The sequence below is a fragment of the Lithobates pipiens genome, unplaced genomic scaffold (assembly GCF_037356315.1).
Source record: "Lithobates pipiens isolate NorthernLeopardFrog02 unplaced genomic scaffold, aLitPip1_a1.2 Scaffold_22, whole genome shotgun sequence".
In the NCBI taxonomy this organism is placed as follows: domain Eukaryota; kingdom Metazoa; phylum Chordata; class Amphibia; order Anura; family Ranidae; genus Lithobates; species Lithobates pipiens.
This window is the reverse complement of record NW_027507784.1, coordinates 82,520,823-82,540,185: the sequence shown is the minus strand read 5'-3', so window position 1 is coordinate 82,540,185 and position 19,363 is coordinate 82,520,823. Positions and strand designations below refer to the sequence as shown.

General features: G+C 45.7%; 1 protein-coding gene across 1 annotated transcript in view; it reads left to right on the top strand.

Moving 5' to 3' along the window:
* Positions 1–19,363, top strand: part of TMEM163 (transmembrane protein 163) — a 244,868-nt gene that overhangs the window by 189,294 nt on the left and 36,211 nt on the right. Inside the window, exon 5 of the mRNA XM_077447805.1 lies at positions 5,471–5,567. Coding sequence (XP_077303931.1) covers positions 5,471–5,567 — 97 coding nt within the window. The remainder of the gene's footprint in view (positions 1–5,470; positions 5,568–19,363) is intronic.

The following is a 19,363-nucleotide window of genomic DNA, read 5'->3' as shown; positions in this document are numbered from 1 at the left end:
CTGACCAGTAGAAGGAGCTGTGTCCTGACCAGTAGAAGGAGATATGTCCTGACCAGTAGAAGGAGCTGTGTCCTGGCCAGTAAAAGGAGATTTGTCCTGGCCAGTAGAAGGAGCTGTGTCCTGGCCAGTAGAAGGAGCTGTGTCCTGGCCAGTAGAAGGAGCTGTGTCCTGGCCAGTAGAAGGAGCTGTGTCCTGACCAGTAGAAGGAGCTGTGTCCTGGCCAGTAGAAGGAGCTGTGTCCTGACCAGTAGAAGGAGCTGTGTCCTGACCAGTAGAAGGAGCTGTGTCCTGACCAGTAGAAGGAGCTGTGTCCTGGCCAGTAGAAGGAGCTGTGTCCTGACCAGTAGAAGGAGCTGTGTCCTGACCAGTAGAAGGAGCTGTGTCCTGACCAGTAGAAGGAGCTGTGTCCTGGCCAGTAAAAGGAGATTTGTCCTGGCCAGTAGAAGGAGCTGTGTCCTGGCCAGTAGAAGGAGCTGTGTCCTGGCCAGTAGAAGGAGCTGTGTCCTGCCCAGTAGAAGGAGCTGTGTCCTGCCCAGTAGAAGGAGCTGTGTCCTGACCAGTAGAAGGAGCTGTGTCCTGACCAGTAGAAGGAGCTGTGTCCTGGCCAGTAGAAGGAGCTGTGTCCTGGCCAGTAGAAGGAGCTGTGTCACGGTCAGTAGAAGGAGATTTGTCCTGTTCAGTAGAAGGAGATTTGTCCTGTTCAGTAGAAGGAGATTTGTCCTGTTCAGTAGAAGGAGCTGTGTCCTGACCAGTAGAAGGAGCTGTGTCCTGGCCAGTAGAAGGAGCTGTGTCCTGACCAGTAGAAGGAGCTGTGTCCTGACCAGTAGAAGGAGCTGTGTCCTGACCAGTAGAAGGAGATATGTCCTGACCAGTAGAAGGAGCTGTGTCCTGGCCAGTAAAAGGAGATTTGTCCTGGCCAGTAGAAGGAGCTGTGTCCTGACCAGTAGAAGGAGCTGTGTCCTGACCAGTAGAAGGAGCTGTGTCCTGACCAGTAGAAGGAGCTGTGTCCTGGCCAGTAGAAGGAGCTGTGTCCTGGTCAGTAGAAGGAGCTGTGTCCTGGTCAGTAGAAGGAGATTTGTCCTATTCAGTAGAAGATTTGTCCTGTTCAGTAGAAGGAGATTTGTCCTGTTCAGTAGAAGGAGATTTGTCCTGTTCAGTAGAAGGAGCTGTGTCCTGACCAGTAGAACGATGGCTGGAACCTGAACTTTTATTTTATTTAGTTATTCCACAGTTGTCATAGACAACAATACCTACAACAAGGACTAATACAACAATTCCTTGGGCCGGGTTATTTTTTATCTCTTCAGAACTCCATTTTACACCTTCACCTGTGAAATCTCTTCAATTTTTCTAACCCCAACATATATGTCAGTAATACATGGTATATGACACATGTGACACCGTAACCCAAAGGTTCTTGGACACATCTCCATGGAAACGTGTGTTATGATAGTGGCTCTAGAAACATGTTGTCTCCACGGAAACCATGCTTTATCAGAATTGAAGTAGACTCCACAAGTAATAAGAAGATATGATAGACTGTGTTGGGGAAAGTGAAGTGACCTGGCAGGAGGCCGGGAATATCTTGGAGGAAAAACAATTGATTATTTCTAAAGGTTGATATAAATGCTGAGGCCTAGGCGAAAGGAGGAGAGAAAATGTATTTGGGGGCCAAACCAAACCTTTCAAGCTTTTAAAGCTGTGGAAGACATTTTTATATATATATATATATATATATATATATATATATATATGTATATATGTGTGTGTGTGTGTGTGTGTGTGTATAAACAGTAATGTATTTGCTTACTGTCTGGCAGTCAAAAATAACAAGTTAAATTGATTCTAAAGGTTAAAAAGAAAAACATTTTGTTTTATAGATATATATATATATATATATATATATATATATATATATATATATACCTAAAGCACCCCTGCCCATTGAAATCAATTGCGGGCGCTTTTAACCCCTTTTCGTCCGTTAGTGGAAGTCAAAAGCGACCCGCTAGCGCCCGAAAAGTACCGCATTTACTACGGTAAAGCGCCGCTATTTTTAGCGGCGCTTTACCGCAAACGCCCGGCGCTGCTCAGTGTGAAAGTGCCCTTAAGTTGTGCAGCGTAAATGTTCTGACTTTAGCACAGCTGGTACACTTACTGGTTCACTAAATGCTTTCACTACCTGGAATAAGGCTGGGTTCACATTGCAGCGATGCGGGAATGCCGCGAATCCGCGGCGGGTTCCCGCATCGCATGCCTCCCGGCGGCAGTACACACTGCCCTTTGCGAACTGCTGGGAGTGTTAGTGAGACGTTAATGACACCCCCAGATCAGTTCGCATATCGCAGTGCGATCTGATCCGATTTTGCTGCGGACCAAAAAAAGGGTCCTGTGCGAGTTTGGGCCGGGTGCGATGCGAATTCAGCCATACTATCTGTATGGCTGAACTCGCATCGCACAGAGATCGGATGTGATTTGCACTGCAGTGCGGTGCGAATCACATCCGGTTCTCGTAGCCGCAGCAGTGTGAACCCAGCCTTACTGTATAATATTCTTTTATTTTTTTTCGTGAATATGGGACAAAACAGACTTGTAATAAAATGCTTCTTTTTTTGTTTTTTTGTTTTGTGTATTACTGTTATTATAATTATTATTATGTGACTGTTTTTTTGCAACTTGATACTAACCAGTTAAGAGCATCTTGCTTAGTAGGGGTGAGCGGAAGGATTTAAACATTTTGTACAAGTGGAAACTCTCTATTTCACGTATTAAGCAACGTTTGTTTTGAAGCTAAGCAATCTATTTTTTCTTTATTCGGAGCATGTGGTGTTTTTTTTGGTGTGTATTTAGGGTGGCTTAATTAATTTCCATTAGCGATCCTTGTATTTGTGTTTGTTTTTACCTATTTTGTGTGTTTTTGATTATTATTTGTGCACTCTCTTTAATTTTTCATTTTACTATATATTTTTTTTTCCACAACGTTTTTTTTATTTATTTATTTTTTATTTTGTTTTTTTTATCCACAGCCTGTGTTTTTACTTCTCATGTGAACATGACATAAAATAATGAGGCTAATGAAGAGCCTTTTATAGCACAAGAACAGGTCCAGGATAGATGAAAGGAGCTTCAAAAACCCTCAGGAGCCTATTAAAGCCCATTGTACACCTAAAAACTATCAAAAACACTTTAAAGCCAAACTCCAAGTATAGAGTTACATATTTATTATTATTGTAAATTGTAATTTATTACAGGTACTTATATAGGGTTGCCAATTTATGCAGCGCTACATATATATTATATATACAAGAGAAAGAGAGCGACAGTTTTGAGAAAAAAAAACAATATTTCTTACTTTCTGCTATAAAACATATTCAATACAAAAAAATAAAAAATCAAATTTCTTCACAAATTTAGTCCAATGTGTATTTTGCTACATATTTTTGTTAAAAAAAAATCCCAATAAGCGTATATTGATTGGTTTGCGCAAAAGTTATAGCATCTACAAACTATGGGAAATATTTATGTAACTTTTATTTATTTCTTTTTTTTTACTAGTCTTGGTGGCGATCAGCGACTTATAGCAGGACTGCGACATTGCGGCGGACAAATAGTACACTAAGTGACACTTTTTTGGGAACCAGTGACACCAATACAGTGATCAGTGCTAAAAATATGCACTGTCACTGTACTAATGACACTGGCTGGGAATGGGTTAACATCAGCAGCGATCAAAGGGTTAACTAAAATGCGCTTGGTACAGTGGGGGGGGGGGGGGGGGGTGCTTGTACTATGGGAAGACAGAGATTCGTGTTCCTGCTTTGCAGAAACACAGGATCAGTGCCTTTCCTACTGACAGAATGAGGGTCTGCCTTGTTAACATAGGCAGACCGCCTTTCTGCTACTTTCTCGAACGATTGGTGGGTCCCGGGAGAAATAGATCTCCCTCTGGGTGATCTCTGTACATTGCAGGAATTTTATCAAACTTTGCTGCAGAGTCCTACCTTTTGTTATTCTGAAGAAATGGCTGTTTGTTTCCATGTGCAAAAAGAATGCGTCTTGGAGTGATGTCATAATTATCAATCAGCTGCTGCACTTGCAGGCTCAGAGGAAAGTGACAAGGTCTGCATTCCCTTAATTTCCCTTTTGGAGTATCTCACCAAAAATTACTTTTTTGTTGCCCAAAATCTGCCTTGCATCTTAGTGCAGACGTCTGGGAAAATCAGTGAGCCAATCACACAAGCAGGAAATTACATTTACAGGGGGCGTTCTATGCACCCTTTGTGTACAGAGCACCTCCAGGATGCCATATTGCATTTTACAAAAAATTACAATCCTTCCTTGTCTCCTTGACCTTGGCTTGGTATCAAAAGAGCCCCGAATTTTCCACTTCTTAATACGTGGTAAAGTGGTTGTAAACCCTTACAAACCACTTTTACCTACAGGTAAGCCTAGATTAAGGCTTACCTGTAGGTCCAAGAAATATCTCCTTAACCTTCACGGTTTAGGAGATATTTGGCAAAAGACAGGCACCGCTGTCTACGGCGCTTGCGCCATAGACAGCGGTGCGCAGGCGCACTGAGCACCGCTGTCAAGCGGCGTGCAGGCGCACTGAGCGCACCGCTGTCAAGCAGCGCGCAGGCGCACTGAGCATGCTGCTGTCAACGGCGATATGCCGCGAGTGGCGGCTCCCGTGTGCATGCGCGAGAGTGATGTCATCGCGGCTCTGTCGAATGACAGCGCCGGAGCAGTGAGACCCACCAAGAAGATGGAGGCTCTGTACACAAGGGGACAGCGGTGACTTCGCTGGCTCCTGTGTCAGGTAAGTGACACATAATGGACTACTATGCTTTGCATAGTAGTCCATTATGCTTTACCTTTGCAGGGAATCAAAGAGGAAGTAAACCCTAATGGGTTTACTTCCTCTTTAAACACTATTGACTTGCATATTAAAGGCTTTGGATATCTTTTTATATACTTTTCCAGCTTTGTAAAGTTTCATTACCTTGTTATGCAGGTCCTTTGATTGTTCTTTTTTACCTCCTCGTGGCTCAGTGTCTAGCCTGCTTAGTGCATCCATGTGAGAGCTAACAAACGCATTGACTATTTATACGGGAACTAATTGTGACTTAAAAACCCACAAATGTGCAAAATTAACCATTTTAACCTGTGTGTGTGTCACCTTCTGTGTCTGTAAAAAGACAAAACATTCCAGGGTATGTAAACTTTTGATCATTTGGGTAGTGTCTGTTGCCATTGTGATTTAAAAAGTGTAAACACAGTTGGTTGATAATAAATGGCTCCAGCCAAACACTAACCATGCGTGAAAGAAACGTTTTTGTGTTAACATTCATATTCTCTGAAAAATAGCCAAGAAATCATAAATTCTGCCAAGGTATGTAAACTTATGAGCACAACTGTGAATACAGTTGGTGTGTCCGGTCTGCGGCTGACCTTGTCTCTTCTCCTGCAGGGCCTGTGTGATCCTGGGGGTCATCTTCCTGTTCTCATCGCTCTGTATTGTGATAAAAGCCATTCATGACCTTTCCATCCGGGTCCTCCCAGAAGTGGTAAGTACATCTAAACATGCGGGAGAAAACCTGTCTGCTTCTGTTACAGCCAATGATGTCCCCACCTAGAACCCGAAGAGGAGTGGTGACTACAACACCAAGAATAGGCAATTCAACAGTAACACTGGACCGGTCAGAAAAGGGGGTCCTGCCCCCCCACCCCCTCACCCCAATCAACATGCTAATGACATTTTAACCACTTAAGGATCAAGCCTCTTTTTGAGATTTGTTGTTTACAAGTTAAAAACTTTTTTTTTTTGCTAGAAAATTACTTAGAACCCCCAAACATTATAAATTTTTTTTTCTAACACCCTAGAGAATAAAATGGCGGTCGCTGCAATACTTTCTGTCGACCGTATTTACTCAGTGGTCTTACAAGCACACTTTTTTGGGGGAAAAAATACACTTTTTTTAATGGAAAAATAAGACAACAGTAAAGTTAGCCCAATTTTTTTTATATTGTGAAAGGTAATGTTACGCCGAGTAAATTGATACCCAACATGTCATGCTTCAAAATTGCGCCCACTCGTGGAATGACAACAAACCTTTACCCTTAAAAATCTCCATAGGGCGATGTTTAAAAGAATTCTACAGGTTGTATGATTTGAGTTACAGAGGGGGTCTAGGGCTAGAATTATTGCTCTCGCTCTACCGATCGCGGTGATACCTCACGTGTGGTTTTTAACATTGTTTTCATATGCGGGCGCTACTCACGTATGCATTTGATTCTACATGCAAGCTCGTTGGGACAGGGCGCGTAAAAAAAAAATCTTATTTATTTTACCTTTTTATTTTTTGTTTTTACACTGTTTAAAAAAAAAAAAAAATGTGTCACTTTTACTCCTATTACAAGGAATGGAAACATCCCTTGTAATAGAAAAAAAAAGCATGACCGGAACGCTTAAAATTTAGATCTGGGGTCAAAAATACCTCAGATCTCATATTTACACTAAAATGCAATTAAAAAAGAAAAAAAAATGTCATTTAAAATTTAGATTAAAAAAAAAAATGGGCCTTTAAAAGCTATGGGCGGAAGTAAAGTTTTGACGTCACTTCCGTCCTGCAATGGTATGGAGACGGGTGGGGACCATCTTCCCCTCACTCATCTCCATACCCAGCAAGGGGCAACATCCCATCGCCTCCGCCGCTGCCGGGGGGGGGGCCCTCTCCCGCCGCCGATAAAAGAGATCTTGCTGCGAATCTGCCGCAGAGACCACCCTTATCGGAAAGCGGACCACTGGCCGAAGAAGAGGATACTGGGGTTATGCCAGCTAGTTGCTGCCATAACAACAATATTCCTCTTCAAACTTAGAACGTATATCGGCTCTTGGGAGGAGCCATGCCAACATGAAGATACCTCCATGGGTGGGATTTAGTCTGTAGGAGTGGGCATTCTTAGGCAGACTGTATTTGGTTTAACCAGTTCCGGACAACCCTATAGCAGATTTACTGCGTCCCTCCTGCGGAGGATCACGTATATATATACAGTCAGGGCCGTCTTTAACGAAGGGCAAAAGGGGCAGCTGTCCCTGGCCCAGTCATTGTTGTGGGGCCCAAAGCAACTGCCCATTAAGCCTGCACTGCCCGCATATAGTTGATAAGTGGATGCGGGAGGGCCCAAGAAAATGTTTGCCCCAGGGTCCAATCAATATTAAGGATGGCCCTGTATACAGTACGTGATTCTACACTTCTGGGGGTGCAGGAGCATCGCTGGTGGGCCGCTTCTGTTGTGATTAATCACAGCAGAAGCTGATCTGCGGGTGTCGAGCACTGGATATTCTCGATACACTAGTATAAAAAGAAAGAAAGAAAGAAAGAAAGAAAGAAAAATTCCATAAATGTATCTAAGAAATTGGATTTTTTATTGGATATATTTTATAGCAGAAAGTAAAAATATTGTTTTTTTTTTTTCAAGATTGTCATTTTTTTTTTTATACGGCAAAAAATAAAAACCACAGAGGGGATCAAATACCTCCAAAAGAAAGCTCTATTTGTGGGGAAAAAAAGGACGTCAATTTTATTTGTATACAGCGTCGCATGACCACGCAATTGTCAGTTAAATTGACGCAGTGCAGTATCACAAAAAATGGCCTGGTCATTAAGGGGGCAAATCTTCCGGTTTGTAAGCAGTTAAAAAGTTCCGTCATGCGACCATGCATCTCCCCTTCCAGATAGCGAGGGGGTGTGGGTTGGGGGTGGGATAACAGGACAATGTGCAAACACACGGAGTGCCTGTATTCCATAGTCTGTTCAGCCCGCGGCAGAATGTAGGCTGTGCTTGAGTAGGGGGTGTGTCCAAGAGGCAGCCTGTGACTGGGAGGGGGTGTGTTCCAGAGGCAGGCTTTGCTTTGGTCAGGGAGTGTGGTGGCTTAACAAGTTGCCCTACATAGGCATGCTATGTGTCTGCACAGTGTCCTGTATCTCCGAATGGCCAGCCAAAGGACAAAAACTGACCATGATGACACAGATCAGCTACTGTGCTTTGTTTGGTCAGTTTAAAAGAAGGAAAAAGATAACTGGCAGGATCAACCAGATAAAAGACATACATGGAAATGTTAGCGACTATGAGGGTTATTTACTAAAGGAAAATCTTCTTTGCACTGAAAGTGAACTCAGAAGTAAAGTCGCTGTAGATCCGAAAGGGGCATGCAAAGAAAATAAAAAACAGCGTTTTAGCTTACACATGATTGGATGATAAAATCAGCAGAGCTTCCCCTCATTTCAGATCTAGCCCTTAGATTTAGAGCGACTGCACTTCCAAATGCACTTGCAGTGCAAAGTGGATTTGCCTCCTGTAAATAACCCCCAATGATTTATAATTTATTTATGGCGACCTTTAGCAGAACGCCGCGCTGGCTTTGTCAGCAGCCTCGGAAAAAAACGCATCTTTAGATAAGTCCCCAGAAGAAAATTGCCGATCAGCTGACACTGCAAAATCCTGTCCGTGATGATTGAATTAATTTCATCAATGGAGTTTTTGTGTCTTCTTAATACGCAGAGAAGGGGGGGGGGGGGAGGGGAAGGTTACGTACGGCTGTGCAGATGGTATGTGACGCTGTCGTCTGTAGAGAGACACATTACAGAGATCCTCCGCTCTGTCCCTGTCACCCCACTACGGCACTTCATTAAATCTTGTCTAATTGGAAAAATTAGGAAAATAAAAATGGAACAGAAATGGAGTCTCTTTGTGACATCGTTTTATGCGCATCATGACAGCGAGCGTCTGGCGTTCCGTAGACTTGGATCCTAATTAGTGCTTCGGTACAGAACTGGAATTATAATGCAGACATAAAGTGATTCACTGCATATGGAAACATTTTCTGATTACCCCCTTCGTGCCTAAGGGGTGAAACAAATCTAAATGTCTAAGCACAATTTTGCAACTTTGACATGTGTTAGTAAAACCGTACATATCGTCACAACTACTTTGTGCATCCAGGGGGGGGGGGAGGGTTATACCGTGTTTTTTTAAGGCAGTTCACACCATAGAAACGCAGTCCGAATGCATTCCAGGTGCTTTTCTGCATGCGTGTTTTTGATGCAGTCCAGTCCATTTTTCATGCGTTTTGATGCGTTTTTGATGCAGTCCAGTGCTTCCCCCACCCCCCCTGTTTTTTGTTAACCTTAGGCTGGATTCACACCTATGCCGTTTTAGTGCTTTTTGCATTTCGCAGATTTTAACTACAAAAAGTGTTCCATGGGAAACCATGTTAAGTGGACTGTAGTGCAAATCTGCAAAATGCAAAAAGCACTCAAACTTCAGAAAAAATGTAGCATGTCCTACTTTTTTTTCCGGAACTGGAACGCACTGGAACTGCAAGCACTGGTGTGAACTATGCCATTGAAAAACATATAACCTACTTTCTATGTGTTTTTGATGCAGAAAAAAAAACGCATTGGACTGCATGTGGTGTGAACTGGCCCTAAAACATATTAAAAACGCACTGGAACGCACTAGAACACACCTAAGGGCCAGTTCACACCAGACGCAGTTCCTTTCAGTTCCGTGCGCTTTTTTTCTGTGCTAAAAATGCACGCACAGTGTTTTCCATGTATTCCAATGGCTCTAGTTCACACCATGCAGTCAGTTTATTGTCAGTTTCTGCACTGGAAACTGACCGGAATCTGACTGCATGGTGTGAACTAGAGCCATTGGAATACATGGAAAACACTGTGCATGCATTTTTAGCACAGAAAAAAAGCGCACGGAACTGAAAGGAACTGCGTCTGGTGTGAACTGGCCCTTAGGTGTGTTCTAGTGCGTTCCAGTGCGTTTTTAATATGTTTTAGGGCCAGTTCACACCACATGCAGTCCAATGCGTTTTTTTTTTTTCTGCATCAAAAACACATGGAAGGTAGGTTATATGGTTTTCAATGGCATAGTTCACACCAGTGCTTGCAGTTCCAGTGCGTTCCAGTTCCGGGAAAAAAAAGTAGGACATGTTGCATTTTTTCTGCACTGGACTGTACTGGAACGCTGTAAAATGCATGAAAAATGCAACAAAAACGCACTGAAACACACTTGTCCTTATTTAAGGTTAAGAAAAAAAATGGGGGGGAAGCACTGGACTGCATCAAAATCGCACCAAAAATGCATCAAAAATGCATTGGAACGCATCAAAAACGCGCATGCAGAAAAGCATCTGGAACGCATCTGGACTGTGTTTCGTAAGGCTGGATTGCAGTTTGAGTGCTTTTTGCATTTTGCAGATTTGCACTACAGTCCATTTAACATGGTTTCCTATGGAACACTTTTTGTAGTTCAAATCTGCGAAATGCAAAAGGCACTAAAACTGCATAAGTGTGAATCCAGCCTTACAGTACAGTCCAGTGCAGAAAAAATGCAGCAGGTTCTACTTTTTTTTTTTCTAGAACTGGAACGCACTGGAACTGCAAGCACTGGTGTGAACTATGCCATTGAAAACCATATAACCTACATTCCCTGCGTTTTTGATGCAGAAAAAAAAAGGGTGTGAACTGGCCCTAAGGCTTTCATTTGGTGGTAAAGACTAATGAATATCTCCTGATTTATTTTTTATTATTATCAAATAACAAAAGGCCCAAAATAGGGGGAAAAAAAACTTTTTTTTTTTTTTTTTTTGTTTTTTTATTTAGCTGTAGATTTCCTGGAACTACTATAACCTTCCACCAAAAAAACAAACAAAATAAATTCTCCTGCTCCTGACGATCACAGCGATACCACATATGTGTATGCTAGTAGTTGTTTGTACCCATAGAGAAGCCCAGAAATAATAGTGCCCATTTTGCTTTTTTTAATCCTACCTAAAACACATTAACACTGATACTAATAAAAAAAAAAAAAACAAAAAAAAAACTGTCAACAAAAAAATAAATACTGACTCTGACCTTTAACCCTGACCTTGACCCAAACACTAACCTTGGCACTGACCTTGATCTAGGTATTGTTTTGTATTTTTTTATTTTAGTTTATTTTGTATTATTCTTATTGCACAGACTATTCTTTTCAAGAAGAAAGAAAACAGGGCAGGCTTCACAGTGACTGATCACTGTAAGGCTGCATTCACACCTCAGCGTAGCGTTTTTGAGCGTTTTACCGCCGTTTTGTCACGCGTATTCGCACGTTTGCATACAGTGTTTTCCGACGTTTTTTAACTTCGGCGTTTTTTTTTCAGCCAATAGGAAAAATATTTATCTCTTTTTTCATCTGCTTCCTGGGTACTGTACTTGTTTATTGTACTTCCGGTTCAGCATTGTGCTCTCTGGTCCATATCTAAAACTAGATATGGAGCTAGAACGCTGGCAATGCGCCGCTGCAGCGGTGCTTTGTGTGCAATTGCGGCCCTTTGCCAGCGTTCTAGCAGCCGCTAGCAGGGCGGTTTTAACCCCTGCTAGCGGCCGAAAAAGGGTTAAAATTGCACACAAAGCACCGCTGCAGCGACCCTTTGCCAGCGTTCTAGCGGCCACTAGCAGGGTGTTTTAACCCCCGCTAGTGGCCGAAAAAGGGTTAAAATTGCACACAAAGCACCGCTGCAGCGGCCCTTTGCCAGCGTTCTAGTGGCCACTAGCAGGGCGGTTTTAACTCCCGCTAGCGGCCGAAAAAGGGTTAAAATTGCACACAAAGCACCGCTGCAGCGGCCCTTTGCCAGCGTTCTAGCGGCCGCTAGCAGGGCAGTTTTAACCCCCCGCTAGCGGCCGAAAAAGGGTTAAAATTGCACACAAAGCACCGCTGCAGTGGCCCTTTGCCAGCGTTCTAGCGGCCGCTAGCAGGGCAGTTTTAACCCCTGCTAGCGGGGGTTAAAACCGCCCTGCTAGCGGCCGCTAGAACGCTGGCAAAGCGCCGCTGCAGCGGTGCTTTGTGTGCGATTTTAACCCTTTTTCGGCCGCTAGCATGGATCTCTAGTATCATACAGACAGGGGTACTCCTTCACCATTCTTATGAAGCTCTCCTGATCTAGGAGACATACTGTCTCATCCTGTTCTCCTTCCATATTACTGGTCTCCATTTGAGCTAAAAATGGTGATCTGTGCAATTCCTGTGTATTTTTTATGTCATTTATGTCATTTCCTTATGTAAATTATGTAAATTATATTTTCTCTTGAGCAGATACAGCGACAAAACGCCCATAGAAACGCTCGTTGTCGCGCTAAACGCTTGAATCAAGCGTTTCCATTAGTTTCTATGGGAATAAAAACGGCCAAATCGATTGAGAATAATGGATTTTTTCCCCTCCAGTGTTTTGTAGCTTCAGGCGTCAAGCTACAAAACGCTTAGGTCTGATTGGGGTCTAATAGCCAATCAGAGGCTATCACAGCCATCAGGTGACCTGGAATTTGACAGTTATTTCCAGAGATCTATAAGGGACAGATATTTCTACAGCGATCTAAAAGTAACAGTTATTTATAGAGATTTAAAAGTGACAGTCATTTCTAAAGAGATCTAAAAGTGACAGTTATTTCCAAACATCTAAAAGTGATAGTTATTTGTACAGAGATCTAAAAGCGCCAGTTATTTTCGGAGATCTAAAAGAGACAGTTATTTGTACAGAGATGTAAAAGCGCCAGTTTTTTCTAAAGAGATCTTAATGCAACAGTTATTTTTAAGGAGATCTAAAAGTTAGGCCGCGTACACACGGGCGGACTGTTCGCCCAACCTTGTCCGCTGAACAGTGTTTGGGCGGACAGTCCGCTCGTGTGTGGGCTTTCAGCGGACAGTTTCAGCGGACAGTTTGACGGACAAAGTCTTTCGGAAATTCCGAAAAACTGTCCGCTGAAACTGTGTTTGAGCGAACAGTCCGCCCGTGTGTAGGCTACTTTCGAAATGAGCAAACTGTTCCCGCTCGGAGGAAAGTCTGCTCATTTCGAGCGCGTGTGAAGGTAGGCGGGGCCCGCGACGGAGACGTTGCGGGCTCCGCCGCCTGGAATGGGCTTAAAGGGGAACCCCAACGCCGAAAAAAATCAGCGTGGGGGTTCCCCCAAAGTCCACAACAGACCCTTGTCCGAGCACGCTACCCGGCCGGCCAGGAAAGGGGGGCGAGCGAGCGCGCCCCCCCCTCCTGAGCCGTACCAGGCCGCGTGCCCTCAAAATGGGGGGTGCCTTGGGGAAGGGGGGGCCGCGCGGCCCCCCCACCCCAAAGCACCTTGTCCCCATGTTGATGAGGACAAGGGCCTCTTCCCGACAACCCTGGCCGTTGGTTGTCGGGGTCTGCGGGCGGGGGGCTTATCGGAATCCGGGAGCCCCCTTTAAGAAGGGGGCCCCCGGATACCGGCCCCCCACCCTATGTTAATGAGTATGGGGTACAATGTACCCCTACCCATTCACCTGTGAAATAAAGTACAAAAAAAAACACAACACAGGGAAAAAATATTTTATTGCACAGCTCCGGGGGTCTTCCGTCTTCGGGGGTCTTCTCGCCGGACTCCTCCGCTATCTTCGTGTAGCTCTTTTGCTAGCGGAGGAGTCCGGCTTTCTTCCTCCCCGCCGCCGGCCTCTTCTCCCGACTTCGGGGGTCTTGTCCCCCTCTTCGGTTCTTCTGCCGGGCCACCGCGCCTTCTTATAGCTCTTTTACAGGCGGTGGCCCGGTCTTCTGTCGCCGCTGCCTTCCGTTCTTCTGTCGCCGCCTTCGGTTCTTCTGCCGGGCCACCGCGCCTTCTTGTAGCTCTTTTACAGGCGGTGGCCCGGTCTTCTGTCGCCGCTGTCGCCGTCGCCGCCTTCCGTTCTTCTTCTTCTTCTTGTTCTTCTTCTTCTTCCCCAGGAGATGTTGACACGTCGCTCTCTCCGGCCGGAATGCCAGAGCCGCGCTGTGCGGTCACTTATATAGTGACAATGGGGCGGTGTCACATGGTATATGTCACATGGGTTGGTCACATGGGTTGATGTCACATGGGGACTATGACATCGTAAGGGGGCGGGGTCACCATGTGACCAACCCATGTGACATATACCATGTGACCCCGCCCCATTGTCACTATATAAGTGACCGCACAGCGCGGCTCTGGCATTCCGGCCGGAGAGAGCGACGTGTCAACATCTCCTGGAGAAGAAGAAGAAGAACAAGAAGAAGAAGAAGAACGGAAGGCGGCGACGGCGACAGCGGCGACAGAAGACCGGGCCACCGCCTGTAAAAGAGCTACAAGAAGGCGCAGTGGCCCGGCAGAAGAACCGAAGGCGGCGACAGAAGAACGGAAGGCAGCGGCGACAGAAGACCGGGCCACCGCCTGCAAAAGAGCTACAAGAAGGCGCGGTGGCCCGGCAGAAGAACCGAAGAGGGGGACAAGACCCCCGAAGTCGGGAGAAGAGGCCGGCAGCGGGGAGGAAGAAAGCCGGACTCCTCCGCTAGCAAAAGAGCTACACGAAGATAGCGGAGGAGTCCGGCGAGAAGACCCCCGAAGACGGAAGACCCCCGGAGCTGTGCAATAAAATATTTTTTCCCTTTGTTGTGTTTTTTTTTGTACTTTATTTCACAGGTGAATGGGTAGGGGTACATTGTACCCCATACTCATTCACATAGGGTGGGGGGCCGGTATCCGGGGGCCCCCTTCTTAAAGGGGGCTCCCGGATTCCGATAAGCCCCCCGCCCGCAGACCCCGACAACCAACGGCCAGGGTTGTCGGGAAGAGGCCCTTGTCCTCATCAACATGGGGACAAGGTGCTTTGGGGTGGGGGGGCCGCGCGGCCCCCCCCTTCCCCAAGGCACCCCCCATGTTGAGGGCACGCGGCCTGGTACGGCTCAGGAGGGGGGGCGCGCTCGCTCGCCCCCCTTTCCTGGCCGGCCGGGTAGCGTGCTCGGACAAGGGTCTGTTGTGGACTTTGGGGGAAACCCCCACGCCGATTTTTTTCGGCGTTGGGGTTCCCCTTTAAGCCCATTCCAGGCGGCGAAGCCCGCAACGTCTCCGTCGCGGGCCCCGCCTACCTGTACACGCGCTCGAAATGGGCGGACTTGCCTCCGCCTTACGTGGGTGAGTCCGTTCATTTCAAAAGTTGAGCGAACTGTTTGGCAAACAGTTTGCTGAAACAGTCCGCTCGTGTGTGGGCAAGTCCGCTCATGCAAATTTTGAGCGGACTGTTTGCCGAAACTGTTTGACGAACAAGGTTGGGCAAACAGTCCGCGCGTGTGTACGCGGCCTAACAGTTATATCCAGAGTTCTAAAAGTGACAGATATTTCTAGAGATCTAGAAGTAACAGTTATTTCCAGAGATTTAAAAGTGACAGTCATTTCTAAAGAGATCTAAAAGTGACAGTTATTTCCAAACATCTAAAAGTGATAGTCATTTGTACAGAGATCTAAAAGTGACAGTTATTTTCAGAGATCTAAAATCGCCAGTTGTTTCCACATATCCAAAAGAGACAGTTATTTGTACAGAGATCCAAAAGCGGCAGTTTTTTTCTAAAGACATCTTAATACGACAGTTGTTTTTAAGGAGATCTAAAAGTGACAGTTATTTCCAAAGATTTAAAAGTTATTTCTAGGGTTGCACTGATACCACTTTTTTAAGTACTTGCTGATACTGATACTTTTTTTAATGTCATGTGACAGTAGCACTGATAGGGTGGCACTTATGGGCACTGATAGGTGGAACTGATGGGCAGGCAGTGGCACTGAAATGCAGCACTGATTGCATTGGCAATTACTGGCCTGATAAATGATGAGTGACAATAACAGTTCAACCTTGGAGGATTTTGCAACTCGAGTATACAAGTGCTGCGACACCCATCAGTTATTTTTAAGAAGATCTAAGACCCCTTTCACACCAGGGCGTTTTGCAAGCGCTATAGCGTTAGAAATAGCGCCTGCAATCCGCCCTAAAGAAGCTGCACCATTGTGTCCAGTGTGAAAGCCCTGAGGGCTTTCACACTACAGCGGTGCGATGGCAGGACGTCAGAAAAAGGTCCTGCCAGCAGCTTCTTTGGAGCGGTGAAGGAGCTGTGTGTTCACCGCTCCTCCACCACTGCTCCCAATTGAAATCAATGGGGCTATTGCGGCGTATTGCCGGCGGTTTTAACCCTTTCGTGGCCGCTAGCGGGGGTAAAAGCGCCCCGCTAGCGACCGAAATGCGCTGCAAATCCGCCGCAAATCTGGCGGTAAAACGCTGCTAAAAATAGCAGCGTTTTACCGCCGACGCTATCAGCGGTGTGGTGTGAAAGGGGTCTAAAAGTGACAGTTATTTCCAGAGATCTAAAAGTGACTGTTATTTTTAAAGAGATCTTAGACCCCTTTCACACCAGGGCGTTTTGCAGGCACTATAGCGTTTGAAATAGCGCCTGCAAAACGCCCTAAAGAAGCTGCACCATTGTCTGTAGTGTGAAAGCCCTGCGGTGCGCTGGCAGGACGTTAGAAAAAAGTCCTGCCAGCAGCTTCTTTGGAGCGGTGTGTTTACCGCTCCTCCACCGCTGCTGCCCATTGAAATCAATGGGGCAGCGCTGTAATGCCGCCGGCTATTGCGGCGTATTGTCGGCGGTTTTAACCCGCTAGCGGCCGAAATGCGCCGCAAATCCGCCACAAATCCGGCGGTTTTACCGCTGAAGCAAGGTGCGGTGTGGTGTGAAAGGGGTCTAAAAGTGAGAGTAAATTCTAAAGCCCCATACACATGATTAGAAATTCGGTCAGCAAAAGTCGGATGTGAGCTTTTGGTCAGAAATTCCGACCGTGTGTATGCTCCATTGGACATTTGCTGGCAGAATTCCAGGCAGCAGAATATTGAGAGCAGGTTCTCTATTTTTCGCTTGGAGAAAGTTCCAATCGGAAATTCCGATCATCTGTACCAATTCCGACGCGCAAAATTCCTACGCATGCTCGGAAACAATTCGACGCATGCTCGGAAGCATTGGACTTAATTTTCTCGGCTTGTCGTAGTGTTGTACATCACCGCGTCCTTGATGGTCGAAAGTTCAGAGAACTTTTGTGTAACTGTGTGTATGCAAGCCAAGCTTGAGCGGAATTCTGTCGGAAAACCATCCCTCGTGTGTACGAGGCATTAAAAGATTTATAAGTGACAGTTATTTCCAGCTGCGTCCAACAAGATAACAGGCATGTCTAAATATGAGAACATTATCTTTGCATAAAAGTGGAAATAAACTCCTGAAAATACTCCCCTCCGCCTTCCAGTTATATGGCGGTCACATCACTTGCTACTTCCGGGCGCCTGGTTTATGGGCCTCTTGATTGGGCGATGGTGAATGACGTGATCTCATGCGTGCACATTGGAGGCACGTGTGCAGCTCAGTGTACATTCAGTAGAGGAATGTGAGCAGGCAGGTAAAGGTGTGCTTTGCTGTGTCTCATCTGCAACATAGAGCTGCCCCAAAGTTTTGTAAAAGTTAGATCTAGTTCCACTTTAAGGGCTCGCTCACACCATGCGGTGCATCCCAGCGCGCATGCGTTTTTGTGTGTTCCTGTGTATTGTGTTCAGGGCAGCCCATTAATTCCAATAGGATGCCCTATGAATTTAGAATGTGCAAAAAAAAAAGGTGCAATAATGATTTTTAAAATTGCGCCACTCCAAACAACATTGTGCTACGATACCATGCGTTTTGTGGCAGCGAACACACCTACGTTTGCTGGATTCTGGGGGTGCTATTAAAAAAGGAATTATACCTGCAGAAGGCAGATTGTTTTTGTGTAATGCAGAAAAAAAACACATGATTACGCACGCGATCCTGCATTGTGGACTGTGCCTATGGTGTGCATTTCTGCTACCAATTGTGCCAATCTAGGGTTTTGGTGATGTGACCCTAAAAAAATGTGAGTTTTTTTTTTTTTTTGGTCAATTGGTAGCTAAAATTTAAAATAAAAACTTCTAATTGTCAGCAGTTGGTGTGGTGGAGGTAGTGGTGTTGGGGTATAATATGGAATGAACGGCTCACATTAACTTGGATAGAATCGTTCTAATAATTTTGCAAAGCCTTTCATATCTACAGTGCAGAATTCATCTGAGCCTGTGCAGAGAGACCACATACAGTGTACATTGCTCTATAGCTCACCCTATTATCTGGATTGGTATCTCAGTGCCCCCTGCTGGTGAGAGCACAGCAGTGCCCCCTATGTCCTCTGCTACAGGAAGGATGCAGTTAATATGTTTGTTTTAATACAGCGAATATCTCCCAAGGGGCGGAAAGCTCTTTACAGCAGAGAGAAAAATGCAGGCAGCCGGCCTAGGTGCACTCAGATGCTGTTTACATATAGATTCTCCCCGTCCATTAATGCCGTCTCTGCAGAGGCTACAATTGGATTTTGCGGTGCCTATGACACAAGGAAAAGTGACTGCTACAAGGTCACGCTCAATGACAGCAAGGAGCCAAAAGATTCACAACATCTGTGCTGTGCCAGGCATTGCGGTGTATGGAATTGAAGTGACTGTACACCTATCATTTTATTTTTTTAATCGACAAACATGTTATACCAGTTCATTGCATACATACACGTGTGAGAACACACACACCAGTGGCGGCCGGTGGTCATTTTTTTTTGATCGGTAGCACTTACCCCACCGCTTCACTGGTGGCTTCCCCTACTCGGTAGTGGCCTCCCATTACCCTGATCGGTGTCCGTTTCCTTCCTCCTCCTTGGCGGCCAATCCGGAGTCTTCTCCTTTCGGCCACTCCGAAAAGGGGTCTCACACTGATTGGTCTGATTCTGATTGGCTGGATTGAGGATCAGTGTTTCAACAGCAAATATTTCTTCGCTGTTGTAACACCTGGGTGGGCTTATGGCGCAAGGCTCTGTGACACGAGCACACCCTATTTTGAAGCCTATTAGAACCTATGGCTCTAATCGGGTGCTTTAAAAAAAACCGCTGTATTTCAGGCGCCCGACGTCCTGAAATGGGCCGGATGAGGGGGTGGCCGCAGCGGCCATAGATAGATTCATGCTATTACACATATAGGAGGTGGTGTGGATGGAGGGGGCGGCGTGGACAGAGGGGGCAGCGCTGGGGTTCCCCTAATGGATGGGCCATCACTGGCGCACATGTGCACATGCATACCAATTACCTGTGCATGACCCGGCTTGCCTTTGGACTTTGCTTCTGCTTCCCCTACAACTCTGTTTACCAGATTACTCTGACCTCGGCCTGTTTACTGGACTTGTCTCTGCCTGTTGATTCTGTACCACTTTGCCTGGCTGTTATTGGCCTTGGCCTGCCTTCTGGACTTGCCTTGCCTACTGATTAGGTCCCTCGCTGTCTGGTTGTTGATGACTGCAGCCTGTGTTCTGGTCCTACTTTGGTCTCCTGCTCCTGCTTCCTCTTCCAAAGACTGCAACTACCAGCTTTACCCACCTATGGAGTGGTTATTGACAGCCAGCTTCTATGGCTTTTG